This window comes from Suricata suricatta, chromosome 12 (genome assembly GCF_006229205.1).
Source record: "Suricata suricatta isolate VVHF042 chromosome 12, meerkat_22Aug2017_6uvM2_HiC, whole genome shotgun sequence".
NCBI classification, from domain to species: domain Eukaryota; kingdom Metazoa; phylum Chordata; class Mammalia; order Carnivora; family Herpestidae; genus Suricata; species Suricata suricatta.
The window spans coordinates 49553988-49574543 of record NC_043711.1 but is presented as its reverse complement, the minus strand read 5'-3'; the positions used below and the strand labels follow the sequence as shown (position 1 = coordinate 49574543).

General features: G+C 50.2%; 3 protein-coding genes across 11 annotated transcripts; 1 reads left to right on the top strand and 2 right to left on the bottom strand.

Annotated features, from left to right (window-relative positions):
- Nucleotides 1–422: 422 nt before the first annotated feature.
- On the bottom strand, nt 423–5217 carry LOC115274839 (dolichol-phosphate mannosyltransferase subunit 3-like). Of its 5 annotated transcripts, none has more exons than XM_029918325.1 (3): nt 5034–5217; nt 2318–2467; nt 423–1274 (listed from the first exon to the last, which is right to left on the bottom strand). In XM_029918325.1, the coding sequence occupies exon 3, from the start codon at nt 1199–1201 to the stop codon at nt 923–925; it is 279 nt and encodes a 92-aa protein (XP_029774185.1). In that variant the 5' UTR covers nt 1202–1274; nt 2318–2467; nt 5034–5217; the 3' UTR covers nt 423–922. The 5 variants fall into 5 exon arrangements, with proteins under 5 accessions (XP_029774185.1, XP_029774182.1, XP_029774184.1 ...); XM_029918322.1 differs by having other exon boundaries at nt 5038–5217; XM_029918324.1 differs by lacking the exon at nt 5034–5217 and adding an exon at nt 2551–2590.
- CAMK1 (calcium/calmodulin dependent protein kinase I) lies at nt 2642–14133 on the top strand. Its single transcript, XM_029918316.1, has 12 exons — nt 2642–2803; nt 4840–4954; nt 6913–7044; nt 9038–9112; nt 9198–9336; nt 10176–10302; nt 10397–10472; nt 11145–11257; nt 11816–11894; nt 11991–12078; nt 13646–13763; nt 13853–14133. The coding sequence occupies exons 2-12, from the start codon at nt 4872–4874 to the stop codon at nt 13933–13935; spliced, it is 1113 nt and encodes a 370-aa protein (XP_029774176.1). The 5' UTR covers nt 2642–2803; nt 4840–4871; the 3' UTR covers nt 13936–14133.
- On the bottom strand, nt 14066–20116 carry OGG1 (8-oxoguanine DNA glycosylase). Of its 5 annotated transcripts, XM_029918317.1 has the most exons (7): nt 19650–20116; nt 18958–19205; nt 18233–18412; nt 16148–16329; nt 14841–14991; nt 14651–14700; nt 14066–14389 (listed from the first exon to the last, which is right to left on the bottom strand). In XM_029918317.1, exons 1-7 carry the CDS (start codon nt 19784–19786, stop codon nt 14303–14305), a joined length of 1035 nt encoding a protein of 344 aa, XP_029774177.1. In that variant the 5' UTR covers nt 19787–20116; the 3' UTR covers nt 14066–14302. The 5 variants fall into 5 exon arrangements, with proteins under 5 accessions (XP_029774177.1, XP_029774181.1, XP_029774178.1 ...); XM_029918321.1 differs by lacking the exons at nt 14066–14389; nt 14841–14991 and having other exon boundaries at nt 14647–14700; XM_029918318.1 differs by lacking the exons at nt 14066–14389; nt 14651–14700 and having other exon boundaries at nt 14870–14987.
- Between the last annotated feature and the right edge of the window lie 440 nt (nt 20117–20556).

Sequence of the window (20556 nt, the reverse complement as noted above, 5' to 3'; positions counted from 1 at the left end):
TAATCTTAGAAAACTTTTCACCCTCCAAAGGCTTACTTTCTGTGTGCAAGAACTGATGGACACATCTAAACTGTTTGGTCATCTTTTTTAATAACAAAGGAGAGGGGCGCCTGGGGGCTCAGTTGGTTGGGCCTCAGACTTTGGCTCAGGTCATGATCTCACAGTTTGTGGGTTTGTGGGTTCGAGCCCTGCATGGGGCTCTGTGCTGACAGCTCAGGGCCTGGAGCCTGCTTCAGATTCTGTATCTCCCTCTCTCTCTGACCCTCCCCTGCTCGCACTCTTTCTCGCTCTCTCTGTCTCTCAAAATTAAATTTAAAAAACATAAAAATATTAAAAAAAAAAAAAAGGAAAGCGTAAGTGTCCTCAGGCTCAAAAGCAGGCAACATGTAAAACAGCATAAAAGGCGTACAAGTCCTCAGAAAGAGACCACTTTATCACCTCAGGAATGTTGTCAAAGAGATAAACAAGAATTTGTAGTGAAATAATTCTAGATGAATGGCTGTACTGCTGGCTGTAGGGTAGAGTAGGGGGTCAGCCTTGGGTAGGAGATGTGTTTTCCCTTGGACTAGGAAGTCTGAAATACTGAGATTCAGGAGGGGGAAATTGCCTTTTTGTCCTCTGCCCCTGGACAACCAGGACCCTTCTCTGAGCCTCAGTTTACCCTACATCTAGCTCTCATATTTGAACCCCTATGGTATTCTAGGCATTTCACATTATCTCATAGAATTCTGAGTTGGTCACCATATTCCCATATTCCTGATGAAAAAACTGAGGCTCAGAGAGATGAAGTGTGCTTCACATGAGTAAGTCCTTTTTTTTTCTTTTTCTTTTCTTTCTTTTTTTCTTTTTTTTTTTTAGAAAAATAAGCTTCTCTTTAATGGGTGACGGGAGGAACGGTGGGGGGCGGGGCGGGGTGAGGGTGTCAGAAGCGCAGCCCCCTGCGGGCAAGGTCGGCGCGCGCCTCCCGGATCTGGCTCTGCAGCTCTCGGGCGGCGTCCTCACAGTCGTGGAACGTGTCCACGCGGTAGCCCACGGTGCCCAGGGCGTAGCAGCCGGCGGCCACCAGCAGGTAGGCCGGCAGCGGCCACAGGACCTCCCGGCATGACGGCGGCAGCTCCAGGCCCAGGGCGCCCGTGGCCAGAGCAGCCCAGGTGCAGCCCAGGAGCGCCAATCCCCAAAGCCACTGCGCTAACTTCGTCATGGGCCCTCCGCCCGCTGCTTCCGAGCCCGGCGCCGCTCCGACGTCCGCCTCCCGAAGGCCTCTCGAGTAAGTCCTTTTGTTAAAAAAATGTTTGTTTGTTTGTTTATTTATTTATTTATTTTGAGAGGGAGGAAGGCATAGAGAGAATCCCAATTGACTGGGGATTGATCACATTAATTGTGAGATCATGACCTGAGCAGAAATCAAGTCAGACACTTAATGAGACTGAGCCACCCAGGTGCCCTCAGATAAGTCAGTCTTTAAAGCCTTTCTAGGAACCTCAGTCATCATCCTCTCTCATCTATGGGCATAATACATCGACCACTCCTGAGCTAGTCCCAGGGAAAAGAGAAGTAAAAGCCAGTTGAATTTGTGTTGGGGTCAGGATTGTCCTCTCCCCAAGTCTTACTGGAAATTCAGAAATTTGGGGCAGTGGGAGGTGATGGAGGAAGAATGGGGGTCGAAGCATATGCCTCCTCTGACTGCCTGCCCCCCAGTCCAGTCCCACCCACATTTCCTTTGAGTTGCTGCCTCACTCACCCTGCACCAAATTTCTTCCCAAGGAAAGCCTTGCGCAAGAGGACCTTGACCAGGTCCCTTGGACCCCTGCCAGTCCTCCCAGGAGCAGTTTGTGCTCTACCCCCCACTCAAAACTTGGCCCCTAGCCGTCAACCCCTGGCACCTGGCCAGTCACGTGGCACTTTGGTCTTCCTTAGCGTGCTTCCTCCGGGATCCTGATTTAACTCCCCTCCTTCCTTCCCCTCCCAGTCCCTCAGGGCACCACACCTATTTTGAGGGGCAGGTGCAGGGGACTGGAACTAAAGCTCCGCCTCTGGCCTCCCAGAGGAACTTCAGGTCTGTTTTCCAGCCTGTCAACTGCGGCCCCCACACTACGACTGTCTATTCTCTTCACTGCCTACTCTTGCTTTCCCCTTTCTCTACGCCTCCAGCCACAGCACACCCCCCAACTTCCCGCGCCCCCCCCCTTCCCCCATCGGTGTGTCTCCTTAGCCCTTTTGAAGGCCTAATTCCCTTCTGGGTACTTGGGGCAAGGGAGGCGGTGAGAGGGAAAGTGAGACAGAACCCACTATCCCCAGGGGAGTTCCCAGGACTTGCCTGAAACTACTCTAGGCGACAGGGTGGAACTGGCCAGACTCTGGCATCACACAGACCTGGATTCGAATTCAATTTTGCCTCTGACCAACTGCTGATTTTGAATCCTTCATCTCTCGGGGCCTCAGTTGTCCCCTCTGTGAAATGGGGGCCCTACGGAGAGGAAGAGAAAGAAGAATCGAGAAGAGGATCTGACCTGAACTAAGGGGCTTCCCTCTCGACCGCTGCGCCCCTACCCTAGCCCGGAGCGCGGCGGTGCCTCCCAGTCCCTCGTCCCTCCGCCGCAGGCTCCTCCTCCACTGACATCAGAGCCGCAGGCGGGCGGCTGGCGGGCGGAGGGAGCCAGCGGAGCCTGAGCCGAGCCTCAGCCTCAGCTAGAGAGCGGGCGGGCGGGCCAGGCGCGGAGCGGCGGCAGACAGAGGCCGGCAGCCAGAGCTCAGCGCCAGCCACTTCGGGCCTCCCAGCAGCCCCGCGGCGGGGCAGCCGCAGGTACCGCCCTGGGGCCGACCCGCCTGTGCTCCGGGCGCCAGGGAGGGGCGGCTGGGCCCCCCTCTGCCGCTGGATCCTCTCCCCTAAGGAAGGGATAGGTGCCTGAGCGGGCTAGACTCTGGATGGGCAGGGCAGGGCAGGGCCTTTCTCTCCAACCTCTGCCCCCAGGCCCAGCAGGTGCTAGGTGGCCTGTGGGGAACTGAGTAGGTAATTGAGGAAGGCGGGGAGGGTGCGTGTGTGGGTGCGCCTGCGATCAGATGGGTCTGAATGTGGAAGGACTGGGCATTTGGAGCTATAAATATGTGGGGGCAGTGTTGGGGTGTGCTAATGTCTCAGCACAGGCGTGTCCATCAGATACGGAGTTGCAGTAATAAGGGTATCCTTGTGGGTGGGGACATGTGGGAATCAGTGTTTTTGTTGCATACATGTCTCCAGGTGTGCATGCTGGCATGTGGCTCAAGGGTCATAAGAGTTGAGGCTATATGTGTCTTGAGGATGTTTGAAGTTATGTATGTAAGGAGTTGGGGTTCATTTTGGAACCTAGGAGCTTATGGGATATATAGAAACACGATGAAGGGTATGAGTGTACCTGGGATGTCTGGTACATAGGTGAGGAGTGTGTGTGTGTGTGTGTGTGTGTGTGTGTGTGTGTGTGTGTGAGATGTGGTCTAAGTGTGTGCAGATGTGTGGTTTTGAGGTGTAAGAGGGATCTGTGGGAGGGATGCTGGGATGTGAGGATGTCCGGGGAAGTGTGTATTTGGACATGTGTGCTGATGTCTGGGCGCACATGTAGGATCAGGTGTTGGGGCATCTGGGGATGGAATGTACTGAATCTGGGGGCAGGTATGTGGGCTCAGGGGTGTGGGAGGAGCTTGGTGTGGTGTGTCTAGTATGTGTGAAACTATGAGGGTTGTATTTGCCAGGCCTCCAAGTGGGCTTTAAAACAGTGCCTCTAGAGCTTGCCATTTTATCTCCTTTCCTAGAAGTTTCTGCCCCTGGGATGGGTGGCCAGGCCCCCTAGGGAGCAAGGTCCCATCCAAGGAGTGGGATCTCACACTAGGGACTCTAGTCAGGACACCTTCCTTTCATTCTCCCACAGAGGAAACACAAAGTGCCCTCCTTGACATCACGTCAGACTCCTTGGGATTGAATGGGCTCCAGTCTGGTTGCATATTGGAAGGACAAGCTGAGTGGCCCCGTCAAAGTCCTTTGCCCTCAGCAAGCTTAACTGGGCCCCATCTGGGCAACTTCGGACCCTGTCCTTATCTATCACCAATCTCAGTCTCCCTATTCTCCATCTGATAAATGGGGAGAAGACTCCCTGTTGACAGAGGTCTCGGTGGAGAAAGGTACAGGCTGGATTAGGGTCAGAAGCCAGGAGGGGACAGACTGGGTAGGAGCATTTCTCAGGCTTCTGGGACCCAAACAGGGAGCCGAGAGGGAGAGGGGGTATGAGGCCTGGGGAGCTCCAGCTGTGGCTGCTGTTGCCGTGGTAACAGTGCAGAAGGAGCTATTTAAAAACGTGGCTGAGATATTGCTGGAAGCCCAGGCTGCCGGAAACCTGATTTCCGTGAGGCTGGGTGGGAGAAGAAAGAGGAAGGAGAGGAGACACCCCAGCAATTCCCAGGGTGGGGCTGGGACATTGCTGGTTCTGGGGATGAGGGGACCCTCCAGGGCTGTGCATTTGTACAAGCTGCTCTGGGGTCTCCTCTGCTGTTCTCCTGGAGGTCAGTGTCCTCCTGAGTGTATTTGGAGAGGGAAAAACCTGGAGGTCAGCTAAATAATTCAATGAATAAATGACTTTGTTGAAAAAAGAATTGTGCTGCCACCATGAATGATTTTCCTCTAGGCATGAGGATTTGTTGGGCGAACAAATGACTAGTGAGTGAGTGAGTTGGTTGAATAACTTTGTCAAATGAATGACTCAAGGAATGAATACATGCAAGGCTGAATGACTGAATGGGGCCTCAATTCCGTAAGTCCCAACATACAAGGCTGGGCCCCACTGAGTCTTTTCCCTTCATTCCCCTTCTCAGGAGCCCTGGCTGTGGCCAGAGGGCAGTGGGCCATGCCGGGGGCAGTGGACCATCCCAGCTGGAAGCAGGTGGAGGACATTAGGGACATTTACGACTTCCGTGATGTTCTGGGAACGTGAGTCTCAGGGCAGGCCAGCGGGGGTGGGCGGGGAGGCTGTCTGTGAGCTGGGGTGTGGGGTTGGGAAGGTCCTTACTCACGGGTCTGGCTGGCTGGGAGGCTGCGTCCAGGGTGGTACTTCCTCTGGCCAGTTTATCACAGCTTCCTGTTTGGTATAGTCCGGGCCCTGCGGTGGCCTTGCCATGGCCAGGTCTGGCTCATCTTTTCACTTCTGGCTGACAGTGGGTGGAAGAGAGGCAGCTCTTGGCTGTAGCTCTGGGTTCCTGTGAAGAGAACAAAGTCGGGGAGAATGAAGGAGCCAGTCTTTCCAATGCTTGGCCAAGAGCTGGGGATTTTGGCCTTGGTTTAGGAAATGAAGCTGGGCATGGCTCTGTTCTCAGTGGTGGGAATCCAGAAATAACTCAGACCTGATCTCTTCCCCTCAAGTTGGTCCTAAACATGTGATGGAAGCACACCGAGGGCAAATGACAACAGGGTGACTGATGTGCTCCAGTCAAAGTCAGGAATGAGAACTTTGTAGAGCCCAGAGTGGTAGCTTCTGACTAGAGCCAGGGACTGAAGGATGAGTAGAAGTGCACGTGTCAGAGAGGGAGAAGGGTATTCCATACCAAGCAAAGGCTGAGAAGCATGATATGTGTGGAAAGAGGTAATGAATGATAGGGCTTATAATCAGAGGCTGGGGGAAGAGTGGAAGAAGCTGAGAAGAGAGAACAGATCATGTAAGGCCTTGAAAGCCAAACTGTGTGGGCTGAACTTTATCTTCATGGGCCATAGGAAGACATTTAAGGTATTCTGGTGGGTTTGCAATTCATGATAGTCACTCTAGCCAAAGCACGGAGGGTAAACTGGAGAGGGACATAATCAGAAACCAGCAATAAGGCTATATCGTAGTCCCTAGTTATTCTGATGATTGAGATTTTGCCATGAGAGATGTTTTTCTTTGACTTGGGTTTTTATCACAGGCAACACAAATAGTCTTAGAAAGAATACTCTAGGAAATCTCCCTTAATCAGTGAACTTTAGTGCATGAGTTTGTTCTTTTCTAAGAGCTTGTTGTAAAATACTGCTTCTCAAGTATCAGCGAGCATACAGATCATCTGAGGATCTTGTTAAAAATGCAGATCCTGATTTAGTAGGTCTGAGGTTAACGCCTGATATTCCACACTTCTCAAACGTTTCCAGATGGGAGCACCTGGATGGCTCAGTCAGTTGAGTGTCCGACTTTGGCTCAGGTCATGATCTCATGGTTTGTGGGTTTGAGCCCCGAATCGGGCTCTGTGCTGAATGCTTGCTCAGAGCCTGGAGCCTGCTTCAGATTCTGTATCTCCTTCTCTCTCTGCCCCCGCTCTCACACTCTGTCTCACTCTATCTCTCAAAAATAAATAAATGTAAACAAAAAAAAATTTTTTTAAGTTCCCAGATGATGCTGATGGTTTTTCAAATTTATAAAAAGTGTTAAATAAACCATGACTGAAATTGACCATAGCAAAAAAAGAAACAAATCAATTTTGCCTGAATCAAAAAGCCCAGGGCATAAACTTCAGGCATGGCTGGATCCAGGGACTCACCTGATGTCATCAGGAAATTTCTTAGCTCTGATTCCATTTGTGCTGCCTTCATTCTCACGCAGGCCCTCCTCAAGGAGTGGCAAAGAAAACCACCAAAAGCTCCAGGGTTGCATCTTACCAGCTTGGCAGGAAAGAGCACCTTATTCTCAAAGGACCAGTAACCTGGCTTGCATCACATGACCCAATTACTGTGGTCAAGGATGGACTACTCAGACTGGTCAGCCCTTGGTCATGTGACATCAGGGACCAGGGGCTGGAAGAGTGATGTAGGGAGGCTTAGCTCATCCTGGTCCACAGGTGGTCACAAAACCCACAGGAGTATGGAGGAGGGGCTGAAGGGAAGCTAAGGTTCCAGTTCCCCACCTCATGAATTCCCTTTCTTTGCAGGGGAGCCTTCTCAGAGGTAATCCTGGCAGAAGACAGGAGAACTCACAAGCTGGTGGCCATCAAATGCATCGCCAAGAAGGCTCTGGAAGGCAAGGAGGGCAGCATGGAGAACGAGATTGCTGTCCTGCACAAGTGCGTGGCCCATACTGCCTCTGCCTGGGTTGACCCTTCCTTGACTTCTCCTATTCTCCTCCTACCTCTGCTTTGGGCAAATCATTTAACCTGTGAGCCTTAAATTGCTCATTTATGAAATAGGATAATAATCTCCACTTGCTAGGATTGTGGAGCACAATCCTTTATTTCAAGTGTCTGGAGCAACAGCTAACAGGACATGTGATTGAAATGCCACTGCTTGTTTACAGTGGCTTAATTTGTTCATTCAGATCTAAAAGTCAATCTTTGAATGTAGCTTGGATGATCATATCTCAACTGGTGTTACTGAAGACCTACCTCAAGTCCCCTGTACATATTTTTTTTTAAATGAGAGGGTTTTTTTTTCCTTCTGTTTTTTATTTATTTTTGAGAGACAGAGAGAGAGAGCGTGAGCAGGGGAGGGTCAGAGAGAAGGCAATACAGAATCTGAAACAGGCTTCAGGCTCTGAGCTAGCTGTCAGCACAGAGCCTGATGTGGGGCTCAAACCCACGAACTGTGAGATCATGACCTGAGCCGAAGCCGGACACTTAACCTTCTGAACCAGCCAGGTGCCCCACCCCGTACATATTAAAGCCACTCAACAAGTTCAAAAATGCCTGTCTCATGACCCCCTGGCAAAATCAAAAACCCATTGTCTATGATTTGCTCATACTTGCTTGTAACCTGCTGCCCTCCCTGGAAAGCTTATGGAGAACCTTCATTTCCATCCTCTCCCCTGAGCTTTCCAACCACCCTGGTCAGAGATGAACTGATCACTTCCACTATTGAGTGGGGGAGGGGGACTGAGGTCCAGAGAGGTTAAGGGGTTTGCTCGAGGTCCCACAGCAACTTTGTGGCAGAGCCATGGCTTCTGTCAAGCTCAGTCACCATCATCAGTTCATTTATTGAGCATTCCCAGTGTGCCAGGCATTGTGCCAAGATTCTTACCTGCATTTTCTCACGTGATCCTCACCCCAACTCTTTGAGGGAAATACTGTCACTGGGTTCATATTATAGATAGGGAAACTGAGGCTGAATATTCAATGAATAAGTGAGCACTTACTCTATACCAGGTGTGGGAAGAACAATGGTAACAAAAAGCCCTTGGTCTCCTGGAGCTGACATGCTGGTGGGGGAGGCTGAAAAACTTGGAAACATTTTATTTTATTATTTATTTATTTATTTATTTTAGGTAGGCTCCATGCCCAGTGTGGAGCCCAATATGGGGCTTGAACTCACAACTCTGAGACCAAGGCCTGAGCTAAGATCAAGAGTCAGAGGCTTGGGGCACCTAGGTGGCTCAGTTAAACTTCTGACTTTTGTTTTTTTTAAACATTTATTTACTTTTGAGAGACAGAGAGATACAGCATGTGAGCAGGGTAGTGGCAGAGAGAGACGGAGATACAGAATTGGAAGCAGGCTCCAGGCTCTGAGAACCGAATTCGGACACTTAACTGACTGAGCCACTCCAAGCTTCTGACTCTTGATCTCAGCTCAGGTGATGATCTCACGGTTCGTGAATTTGAGTCTGTGCTGTCAGCACAGAGCCTGTTTGGGATTCTCTCTCTCCATCTCTCCTTCTTTTTCTGTCCCCTACTCCCATACATGCACTCTCTCTCTGTCTCTCAAAATAAATAAATAAAAACAACAAAAAAAGAGTCAGTTGCTTTACCGACGGACCCACCCAGGCACCCAGAAGCATGTTAAAATCATATATTCATCAGTGCTGTGAGGTAAAAAGATTTGCCCCCAAATAGCACATAGTGGAGGCAGGTGAGACCCAGATGTGTCCAATGCCGGAGCCCAATGTTTATCTCTCTGTGCTCTCCTACCTTCCATTACATCATAATAAATCATGGTCAATCAGCGTTTCCTTTGGGGACCCAGAGCGCTCGTTTCTCCTGCCTTGGTCTGCAGTGGTGGTTCTTCGAGGTGACTGTGGGAAAGTGGCTGAGTATCCTCAGCTCTGAACCACCTCATTTCTCCTTTCAGGATCAAGCACCCCAACATTGTAGCCCTGGATGACATCTATGAGAGTGGGGGCCACCTCTACCTCATCATGCAGCTGTGAGTGGCCTCACCCCTTGCTCACACCTCTCCCTGCCACCCCTCCCTAGCCGCTCTGGCCATACTGCCCTGTCCCCGGCTGCAGGGTATCCGGTGGAGAGTTGTTTGATCGCATTGTGGAGAAGGGCTTCTACACGGAGCGGGATGCCAGCCGCCTCATCTTCCAGGTGCTGGATGCCGTCAAGTATCTGCACGACCTGGGCATCGTACACCGAGATCTCAAGGTGGGGTGCGAGGGTTTGTAGTGAGCTGGGGCGCCGAGTGCAGCCTCCACAAAGCCCTCACTGTATGATCTGGGACAACTCTTACCCTGACCCCGATCCTCAGCTTCCCATCTGCAAAATGCAGCCTGTAAACCCTAAAGTGCCTCCTCCCATTCCGGTTCGGATGCCCAAATGGATACCAAGGTGAATGGTGGTGTTATTTTATCCAAATAGTGTCCCAGTCTGTTTTCAATAATAAAGTCCCACTTTGCTCTTTGTAGAAAACTTGGATGGGACAGCAAAACATAGAGAAGGAAGGCAGAAGCCCCCGTGAAATCCTACACCTCAGAGACTATGATGGGGTTCACATTTTGTAGTACATCTCCTCTCGTCTAGAAGAGCATGGGGGTGAGACAGATCTGGGCTTGAATTCCGTCCCTGCTGCTCCTTTACTGTAGGTTCTCAAGCAAGTCCCTTTGCCTCTCAAGGCATCACTTTTCTGACCTGTAAAGTGGGATAGTGCAGACAGGCCTGATAGGGATGTGGTAAGGATGAAATGAAATCAAGCCCTAGCACAGGGTCTGGCACAAAGTAGGCGCTTGAAAATTCTTTAGGGCCTCACAATACAAATCTGGTTTATAGAAAATTCTCTCTCACATTCCCAAGGCCCTTGTCTTTTCTGATACTTTTAAATTCCTTGAGAACTTCCTTGAATTTCTCGTGCCTCCAACCAAGATAGCAGCTGTGAATTCACAGCGGCTTTTGGGGTGCTCACTGTCTCTGAGGTGGTGCTTGGAGAAGCAGAAGGTTTTGCCAGCCTCTCGCCATCTCTGCCTCTTCCTTCCCCTCCCCCTTCCAAGCCAGAGAATCTGCTGTACTACAGCCTGGATGAAGACTCCAAGATCATGATCTCTGACTTTGGCCTTTCCAAGATGGAGGACCCTGGCAGTGTGCTCTCCACAGCCTGTGGGACCCCAGGATATGTGGGTATGGAGCACCCTGGGTGGGGGCCATGGATAGGAGAGGAATCAGAAGCTGCAGGGCAGAGATCTGTCACCACCATGTCTCCTCCCTTCCATAGCTCCTGAGGTCCTGGCCCAGAAGCCCTACAGCAAGGCAGTGGATTGCTGGTCCATTGGGGTCATTGCCTACATTCTGTGAGTAGGGGCTCGGCCATTGGGGCATGTGGCTCTAGCATTCTCTTCTCCCATACTCTGCCCTCTTTTTCCTCTCTACTATTTCTTCCTTCCTGCCATCCAAGTTTATACCTACCTATTAATGACTAATATTACTTCATTCAGCACATACTGTTTCTGGCATTGTGCTAAGTACTAGAGATTTAACAGAGAACAAAACAAAGTGTCTGCCCTCAGGAAGGAAAAACTTTAGTATGGTAGACAGACCATAAACAAGTAAATAAATCTATAAAATGTCAAGTAGTATAAAGTATGATGAAGAAAAATCAAGCTGGGTTAGGGAGATGGGGATGGATGCCATTTTAGGTAAGGAAGTCAGGAAAGGCCTTAGACCATCTCCTGGATGAAGTGAGGGAGGCAGACATATGAGATGTGGGGGAAGAATGATTTAGGCAGAGGGAACAGCAAATGCAAGGCCCTGAGGAAGGAAAGATGGTAGCAAACTAAGAAACAGAAAGGCCAGTGTAGCTGGACAGAGTGAACAAGTCAGAGAGGGGCAGATTTCCCCTCTTTGTAAAAGGGGGAACTGCTTCCTGTGGGTGTTGCCTGACTCTTGAGACTACCTCAAAGCTCCATATTGGAGCCAATGGGTACACTGAAAGTGGAATTGAAGATCAGTTTCTCCCTGCCCAGGCTCTGCGGTTACCCCCCCTTCTATGATGAGAACGATGCCAAACTCTTTGAACAGATTTTGAAGGCCGAGTACGAATTTGACTCTCCTTACTGGGACGACATCTCTGACTCTGGTATTTGATGCTTTGCCTTCTTCCCCTGGGCCCTACCTCTGGTCAGACTCCCCAGCCTCAAACTAACAGCTGTTTTTGAGACTAGACACCTCACCCTAGGTGCTTCCCTCTGCCTGGCGCCCAGGCTGAGAAACATGTAGGCATTAATTCATTCAGTCTTCCAAACTAGTATTTTTGAAAATGCCTCTCCCATTGACTTCATTATGCCTGAAACACCACCATAGAAGTTTTCATGTCTTTTTTGTGCCTCCTACTAGGAGGCACAACTGTGAAGCCGTTATCAGTCACTTACACATCTTACATATCAGTGTGAATACTCTGGGCAGAATCTTCTTTAAGAACAAGTTTTTCTTAAGGGAAAAAGTAGAGAGCTGGAAGGCTGGGGTGGGTGGGGGAAGCTTAGAGACTAAGTACAGGTGGGGTCGGGTGGTACATGTACAGATATGGCCTCTTGTCTTGCTTAGATGCCGGGCCAGACCCAAAGGAGTGGGTTTTGTCTTGGGGGTATCCACAGGTACCATCATGCTATTTCTCTTTGCTCTTGTCTTGGGGGTTCAGCCAAAGACTTCATCCGGCACTTAATGGAGAAGGATCCAGAAAAGAGATTCACCTGTGAGCAGGCCTTGCAGCACCCATGGTGAGAGCTCCCACAAGCTGCAGGTTGGGGTGGGGTCTGAGGCCCCCAAACCTGCCTTTGCCTTCATAGACAACCCTCCATACATCCCTATCCTAGGATTGCAGGAGATACGGCTCTAGATAAGAATATTCACCAGTCGGTGAGCGAACAGATCAAGAAGAACTTTGCCAAGAGCAAGTGGAAGGTGAGCCCATGTCCCTAGTTCTGAGTCCCAGCATCCCCAGACCTCCTCTCCACCTCTCTCTCCAGGCCTCAGCTCACAAAGCACCTAGCACCAAGTCACAGTAACTGCTCAGGGAGGCTTACTGAAGAACCTCATTCGTTCATGAATTCATTCATTCATTAAACATTCCGTCACTTACTCTATCCCAGTGAGTCCCTGACTGCCAAGTCTAGAGGGAGAACAGTATAATTATTTTTAAAAAATGTTTATTTAGAGACAGAGAGAGAGAGAGAGAGAGAGAGGCTGTGAGTGGGAGAAAGGGAGAGAGAGAATCCTAAGCAGGCTCCATGCTCAGTGTGGAGCCAGATTTGGGGAAAGATCCTACAAACGATGAGATCATGACCTGAGCTGAAATCAAGAGCTGGATGCTTAACTGACTGCACCACCCTGAACAGTATAATTTTTAGAGACATCTACTCCAATCTACAGGGTCCTGGAAGGGACATATTGGCGTTTGATGGCCTGATAGACCTGTCAGACCTGACAGCTGAGTAGGAATTAGCCAGGTACAGCAGAAAAATGGTTGAGGCAGAGGGAACCAGTATGTAGAGGTCCAAGGGGCAAGAGAGTGAGTGTGGCCATTCAGGGAAGTGCAAGTATTAAGTAAGTCTGGGTGGACTGACGGGGCAAGAGCCCACTGCAGATGCAAGTAGAGGCCTCGAGTGCCACAGTGGAGAACTCGGTCCTGAGGATACTGAGGAGCCCCAGAAGGATTTTCTGCAGTAACCTCCCATCTAGAAAGGGCTCTCAGGATGCAGAGAGAGATATGGAGTCAAGACTGAGAGACCCCTTCTGAGGCTGTGACAGAGATGTGTGCAGGAGACGGTGAGGGCTTGGAGGCTTGGATCAGAGAACAGTGGATGGCTCAGGAATACTTTAGGAAGTAGAATTGACAGGAAGTGATGATAGAACAGATATCAAAGGCTGGCCCAAGAGTTTCATTGGGGGAAAAAGGTGAATGGTGGTACTCTTACTGCGATGGGTACTCTTACTGCAAGGGGCACACACTTGTCTTGGGGTGGATGATTATGGTTTTGGACACGGTGAATATGAAGGATGTGTGGTACACCTTTGTAGATAAGTTGAATAGAGAATGATACACACACTGGGGTAAGTCTGTGCCTCAGTTTTCTCCTTCAGCAGTGATGACGCTAATAGTACCCACCTCAAAGACCTTTGTGAAGATTAAATGAATTCCCAAATAAAGTGCTTAGAACAGTGCCTGACACATAATGCTATATTAAGTGTTTGCTATGATGTGAATATGAATTTATACCTAAAGGGTTATATATACTTGTTCATATATACACACACTATATATACTTATATATATGCATGTATGTATGTGTAAATATATAATGGGGCTGAATATAATTTAATAAAGCCTTGTAGAGGTTTCAGGGAGTTTTAGGGGATCAACCAATAACACCCGAATGAAAATGACAAAACCACCCCAAGAATCTTACCATCAGATACTGTCCCATGATCTCCCACTCTCAAAAGTCCCTTCTTCCCCTTCTCCCCACAGCAAGCCTTCAATGCCACGGCCGTGGTGCGACATATGAGGAAGCTACAACTGGGCACCAGCCAGGAAGGGCAGGGACCGACGGCGAGCCATGGGGAGCTGCTGACACCAGCAGTTGGGGGTGAGGACCAGTGCTCTGTGGGAAGAGGCATCCAGGCTGGGGTGGAGGGTCTGCTCCTATGACCAATTTTGTTCTCTCTCGCCGTGTAGGACCAGCGTCTGGCTGCTGCTGTCGAGACGGCTGTGTGGAGCCCGGCCCAGAAATGTCCACTCCTCTGCCCCCCCAGCTCTAGGGCCCCAGATTCAGGGTCCAGGTCCTTTGTGTGGGAGGGCTTGGGGCAGCCTGCTCCCCTCCCCTCCTTGAATTGGAGTTACCCGGCCCCACCGCCTCCCCACCCCTTTCCCTATCACTCCTCCACTGCATTTTCCATACAAATGACTCTATTTTATTGTTCTTTCTTGTAATAAAGGGAAGAGATAAAAACACAGTAGCTCTGTCTCACAGATCACCTCCACCCCACAGTGCTATGCAGACTGCTTAATTTGAGGGTACTTGGCCCCTGAGGTAGCTGCAAGAAGCCCCCTTCCCAACATGAGACTGGATGGGGAAGAGAAGTGGGGCAAGGTATTTGGGGAATCCCTTTGTCTAGTGCCCCCCACCTAGCCTTCTGGGCCTGTAGATCTCCTGCGTTTTGTTGGTGGTTCCTGAGCTCGGTGGGGTTGGCGCAGGTCAGCACTGAACAGCACCTGAGGACACCAGGAGAGGACACTGTGTGGGGTCAAGGTACACGGGGTCAGGGCTGGTGGGGCCAGTGACAGTGTGGAGAGGTATACAGGGAGCAGGGCCAGGGCAAGGAGCATCCATGGAGTCAGGACTGGGATGGGTGAAGAGTCTGGGAGCGTCACCTGATATGGCAGTGGTGGTGGAAGCATCTACTGAGTCAGGACTTGGGGAGGAGTCCTATGGGGTCTGGGCTGGAGGAGGAAAGGAAGCCTTGGTACACTTACTGCTTGGGCCCAGCCAGCATAAGGTCCCCACAGACTCCGGAAAAAGTTTCCTATGCCAGAAATGAAAAGATGAAATTAATTGGCCCTCCTACTTGTTCCCTATCCACAGGAGTGGCATTTTACAGAGAGGTATGAAAAGTTTCCACCACCTCAGCCCACTGCCAGCCCCAGCATCCCACTCTCTCCTTACCCAGTTCCTTGTTAGCCTGGGGGCTTGGACCCTTGGCCTGGGACATGGTGGGGTGCCAGTTGTAGTCACGTTGGGCAATCTGCCACATGTGGATATCCACAGGCACGGCCTGGGGCTTGTCTAGGGCCATCAAGCAGATGCAGTCAGCTACCTTTGAGAGACAGACAGTGAGCCACAGAGGAGGAATGACAAGATCCAGCCAGCATCCTACTTCTGGTCCAAAAGTTGGCTGCTTCCTCCTCCACTCTGAGGTTACTATTATTTTATATTTTCAATGAATACACACTCTCTTTTAAAAATAGATATGATGGGGGCACCTGGATGGCTCAGTTGGTTGAGCATCCAACTTCGCTCAGGTCATGATCTCGTGGTTCATGAGTTTGAAACCTGCATTAGGCTCTGTGCTGACAGTTCAGAGCCTGGAGCCTACTTTGGATTCTATGTCTCTCTCTTTCCCTGCTCCTCCACAGCTCATGCTCTGTCTCTCTCTTTCTCTCTCTGTCTCTCAAAAATAAACATTAAAAAAAAATTTTTTTTAATAGGTATGATAAGAGGGCCCCTGTGTAAACATCTATGTGGGCCAGGTTCTCACCCTAACCTGGGAAGAAGGCAGTAACTATATCCATTCTGGAGACACAAAACTGAGGTTCAGAAAGATGAAGTGACTTAGCCAAGGTTACATGGCTAGGAAAAGGCAGAACCGACATTTAATATTAGGCTGAAGTTCCTTAAGAAAAACTTAAAACAATAAATGCCAAATTCCCAGTCATCTTACTGCTGTTAATATTAAATAAAAAGATTTAGAAGTAGATAGAATTCCAAGATAAAAACAACATCAAAAGGAGAAACATCTTCCCATTTGTCTTCCCAAATATAACAGCTACTAAGCATCCTGTGATTCCTTCTGGAAAATTTTGCATACATATAGCAGTGTATATGTGCATCAGAACAAATGGCCTTTCTAAAAAATGAACGCAAGGGACAATGTCATTTTTTTTAAAGGTCTATTTATTTATTTTCTTAAAAAGTAATCTCTATACCCAATGTGGGGCTCAAATTCACAACCCTCAGATCAAGAGCTGCATGCTCTTCCAACTGAGCCAGCCAGTTGCCCTGGGACAATGTCCTTTATACTATTTCCGCACTTTGCACATTTTCTCTAATAAGATATCTGCTTGTATCCTTTTTCCTTTTTGCTCTGCCTCCAGAAGCCAAGCATGCACCCAGCTCTCAGCCCTGCCTTGTCTCCTTCTCTGCTACTCTCTGCATGAGTGGTGAGGGTAGCTCCTGTCCCCCTGGGACCTTACCTTGGTGCCCACCCCAGGCAAGGTGCAGAGGGCCTTGTGGGCCTCCTCGTAGGGGGCCTTGTGCAGCTGCTGCAACCAGGACAGCCCGCCCAGTTCTTCTAGGATGGCTTGGGCACTGGCACTCACGTAGCGGGCACGGTACCCCAGGCCTAGCTTCCTGAGCTGAGCCTCCACCTCTGGCCCTGCGGGGGAATGGGAGAGAGAGCAGGGCTCAGGCATCCTCATATATATCCTTCCTGTCTTCAGGCTACTATGAGAGGCTCTGCCCCATGGGAATGCTTTCCCTAAGCACCTCTCTCCTACCTTGTCACCCTCAGGGAGACCCCAGGAGACTTGCATGTACAAAAGAAAGGGTTAAAGCCTGAGTTCGTCCTCTGCAAATGTTTTCTGAGCACCTACTACCCAGTGTTGGTCACTGGAGCAGGGACTGAGAAGGACTTGCTGCCCTGGAGGAACTCCCCAGTTATCCTTCCCAAAGGGCATTCACACTCACGATCTAAAATAATGATCATAATAACAACAACAGCTTCTATTATCAAGCGTTGGGTATCATGCATGGGCAAAGTGCTTTAGGTAAATTATCATGCTTCTCAAGGACCCTGACAACAGTATGGGTATTTTCCCCATTTTACAGATGGAGAAAATAAAAGCTTAGAAGAGGTTAATAACTGGGGCGCCTGAGTGGCTCAGTCGGTTAAGCCTCTGACTTCGGCTCAGGTCAGATCTCACGTTCGTGGGTTCGAGCCCTGCGTCAGGCTCTGTATTGCTAGCTAGCTCAGAGCCTGGAGCCTGCTTCCAGTCCTGTGTCTCCTTCTCTCTCTCATGCTCTGTCTCTCTCTGTATCAAAGATAAATAAAACATTTAAAAATAAATAAATAAATAAAAAAGAAGAGGTTAATAACTTGCTCAAGAAAGGACATGGTGGAGATGGGATCTTGCACCCAGGTCTGGGAAACCAATGCCTGTGCTCTTAGCCCATGAGAGCACCGTGCCTCACAACTGCTTTACTCACCACTCAAACCATTCAGGACAGAAACTGTTATTCCCATCATATAAACAAGAGAAGCTTCAATAGGGAAATGAATTCTTTTGGTCTTATGATTACTAAGCTGGGAGCTGAGACCCAAGACTGGATTTCTTTTTTCCCCCCAATACTGGGTTTCTAAAATTTTTTTAAATGTTTTTTATTTATTTTTGAGAGACAGAGAGAGACAGCATGAGCAGAGGAGGGTCAGAGAGAGAGAGGGAGACAGAGAATCTGAAGCAGGCTCCAGGCTCTGAGCTTCAACATGGGGATTGAACCCATGAATGGTGAGATCATGACCTGAGCCGAAGCCAGACACTTAACTGACTGAGCCACCCAGGCACTCCATCCCCCCAATACTGGGTTTCTAAACACCAAAAACATTCTCTTTTCTCTAGATATCCTGTCTCCTTGCTATGCTAAGTCCCTAAGCACTTCTCCTAGCTTTATTCTCACATCTGCCAACTGATATACTTGCTTCTGTAAAATACTTGCCTTACAAGGCTGCTATAAAGAACATATATGTTCTGGGATGCAAAACTGTTGGGTTCACTGCAGAGATAGCAACTTTAATTTTCTGCATACTTCCTGTATGTCAAACACTGCGCTAGGTGCAGTATGTGTATTTCTTTACTTAACCCTTGTGGCAACTCTGATAGGTAAGTGCCATTATTCCATTCCACAGACGAAGAAACTGAAACACAGAGTGACTAAATAATGTGCTCCAGGTCACACAGCAAGATGTCAAGTGCCAAAAGAATTCAGACGTAGGCAGTCTCCAGAAGAGTGCTTTTCATCCCAACCTACTGTATGCTACATATGTGGTTTTCTTTTCATTTTTTATGAAGCAGTGAACCTATAGGCTAAAAAGCACAGGCTAGTGAGGTACTGATGCTTCAGGGACAGACAGAGAGGATGAAGCGGGGCTGATAAGACAAGGCAAGGTGGTTCTGGACAAGGGCAGTGTTTAGGAGGGCAGGAAGCTTTGTGATGGGAGATGGCAACAAGGGGAGGACCCTGAAAGCTATTGGAGGTCTGAGCACAGGGACCCACCTACTCACCAGCCAGGGCCTGCAGGCTGGGGAAGCCATGGTAGGTGACATCATCAAGCTGGATGAGTTGAGGTCCGAAGGCCTGGCAGAGGCGTTCTACCATGCCAGTGATGCGAGCAATGTTGTTGTTGGAGGAACAGATGAAGGAGAAAAGGCACTCGACAGGATCCTGTTGCAGAAGTCGCACACCTGGAGACCAGAAAAGTAGGTGGGAGGATACAGACCTGCTGTCAGGAGTGGCGTCTTCCCACCCTCAGATCCTAGCCACTGAAGATGCAGGAGGATCTAGGGGAATGGGGTGACAGTGATATTAGAGAAAGCAATACCAGAGCTCTCCTTCCTCATGTGTTGGGGCTATCATTATATTCCAGGGATAAAGAAGCCACAGGGTAAACACAATGAGGGTGGGGATTTGTGTCCATTTTGTTCACATAGCAGATGGATGCTCTGTAAATATTTACAGAATGAATGAGGTCACCTGCCCCAGGTCACACAGCCAGGATTTGGCTCAATATCCTGTCACCACACTATGATAATCAGCAGCACAGTAATAATGGTAATAATAATTACTCTGTGTCAGGCACTATTCTAAGCAAAACCTTACATGTAGTAACTCCTTTAATCCTCATAAAATCTTCGGAGGTGGAATATAATCCCCATTTTACAGATGGTCAAACTGCATGATTTAGCCAAATTACAAGAACTCCAACCCCTGCCCCAATCCTTGTACTCGCCTTGGAATTTCTGAGCCACCTCTTTAAAGTGGGGGTCCACGCAACTCCAATGGTGATACAGTTGAGCCAGGCTGACATCCAGCTGGAAGTACTGGTGCACGGTCTTTAGCTCTTGTGGTGTGGGTCTGCCAACCCGAGCCTTGTCCCCTCGGTACACAGTACAGTAGAGCTGCTCCTCGGTCTGGGTCAGGGTCCAGACCTGGTTCGCCAGCACGCCAGTCCAGTGCGCAGGGGTTTGCTCCCTCCACCTGAGCCCCCAGGCACATTTTCCTTCTTGCCCCCTTTAGGGCCCTCCTATCCCACAACAGCTCCATACACAAAGCTGACTTAGGAAATGCAAAGTCGTTTGATCCTCACAACACTGCACTGGCCTGTTTTTGTTTTTTAAGTTTATTTATTTTGAGAACGAGCATTTTGTGTGTGTGTGTGTGTGTGTGTGTGTGTGCGCGCGGGGAGCGGGGAGGAAGGGTCAGAGAGAGCAGGGGGGAAGAGAATCCCGAGCGGACTCCACGCTGTTAGTGCAGAGCCCAGGCGCCCCCACTGCACCTCCACTTTAGAAAGGAGGTAAAGAGGTTCACCACCCGCGTCTGTTTCTCTTCTGCACCCTGAGGTTTCTTCCATCATCCACAACCTTCCTTTACACTCCAGACCTGCTGTGTTAGGGGCACAGGGTTAGGATCAGGGTCACTCACCGGAAGGATTGTCCGGAAGCCAGAACCAGGTCCAGGCGCAGTTCCGAGCGCGGACAGGGGAGGGAGGCCCACAGGGCCGGCGAAGAGGCTAGAGTACGATGTCCCATGCTCCAGAGCAGAAACGACCAGCCAACCATTCCACGCCAGGCTCCGCCCCACAATGGCCCCGCCCACTCAGCACCAGCTCTCCTCAACGCCGAAAGACCTTGCCCACGCAGAGACAGCACTCCTGCAGACCTCGCCCACCACGCTCTAGTCTCTTACTTTATTGAAGGCCAGCCCAGTTTCATTTAATTCCTCCACTCCCTGCGGGCCCCGCCCCTCACAGGCCATCAGGGCCCCAACCCTACGGACCTTCCCAGTTACGAAGCTCTCCCGGCCACGCCTCTGGCGCGCACCTCTCTTCTCAGAGCGGCCGCGACTTTGGCAAGCGAGCGCAAACGCACTCTTCCGGATTCTCCAGGGAGCCGAACTCGCTCTCACCGGAAGTGAGACTCGAGCCTGGCTTATTGGATCCGGAGGTAGCCAATCCACGCAAAAGAGGGACCAATGAGAATAGGGTGTGGCGGCGGATGGTCGGGCCTCTCTGAGGCGCTGCGGCGGTTGGCGCGCGCTGGGCTCGCCGCCCGCTTTTGGACTTTTTTGGGGGGTTGTCTGCGCTCGGCCTGCAAGGGTGTCCCTATCCCCGCGCTCCGCCGACCGATCTGTCGCAGAACGCGCCCTCAGGCACCAGTCCTCACTGCCAAATCTCCTCGGAGCCTAGGGTTCTCACGGCTTGCCAATCCGCAGAGCCAGATCCTGTCCTTCACCGCCTCCAGAGAGCCTTTCTCCACCGAGCCTCTCCAGATAGTCGCTCTCTTGACCGAGAATTGGGGCCGTACACAGCGCGGGCCCCTCCGAACGCCCG

Coding starts and splice junctions, on each gene's coding strand:
- LOC115274839 (XM_029918325.1), bottom strand. CDS start 1,201: ATGACGAAGTTAGCGCAGTGGCTTTGGGGATTGGCGCTCCTGGGCTGC.
- CAMK1 (XM_029918316.1), top strand. CDS start 4,872: ATGCCGGGGGCAGTGGACCATCCCAGCTGGAAGCAGGTGGAGGACATT. Junction 10,303..10,396: donor TGGGACCCCAGGATATGTGG/GTATGGAGCACC, acceptor TCCCTTCCATAG/CTCCTGAGGTCCTGGCCCAG. Junction 13,764..13,852: donor GCTGACACCAGCAGTTGGGG/GTGAGGACCAGT, acceptor CTCGCCGTGTAG/GACCAGCGTCTGGCTGCTGC.
- OGG1 (XM_029918317.1), bottom strand. CDS start 19,786: ATGGTTGGCTGGTCGTTTCTGCTCTGGAGCATGGGACATCGTACTCTA. Junction 14,992..16,147: donor TGCCTGGGGTGGGCACCAAG/GTAAGGTCCCAG, acceptor TGTCTCTCAAAG/GTAGCTGACTGCATCTGCTT. Junction 14,701..14,840: donor CCAGGCTAACAAGGAACTGG/GTAAGGAGAGAG, acceptor TTTCTGGCATAG/GAAACTTTTTCCGGAGTCTG.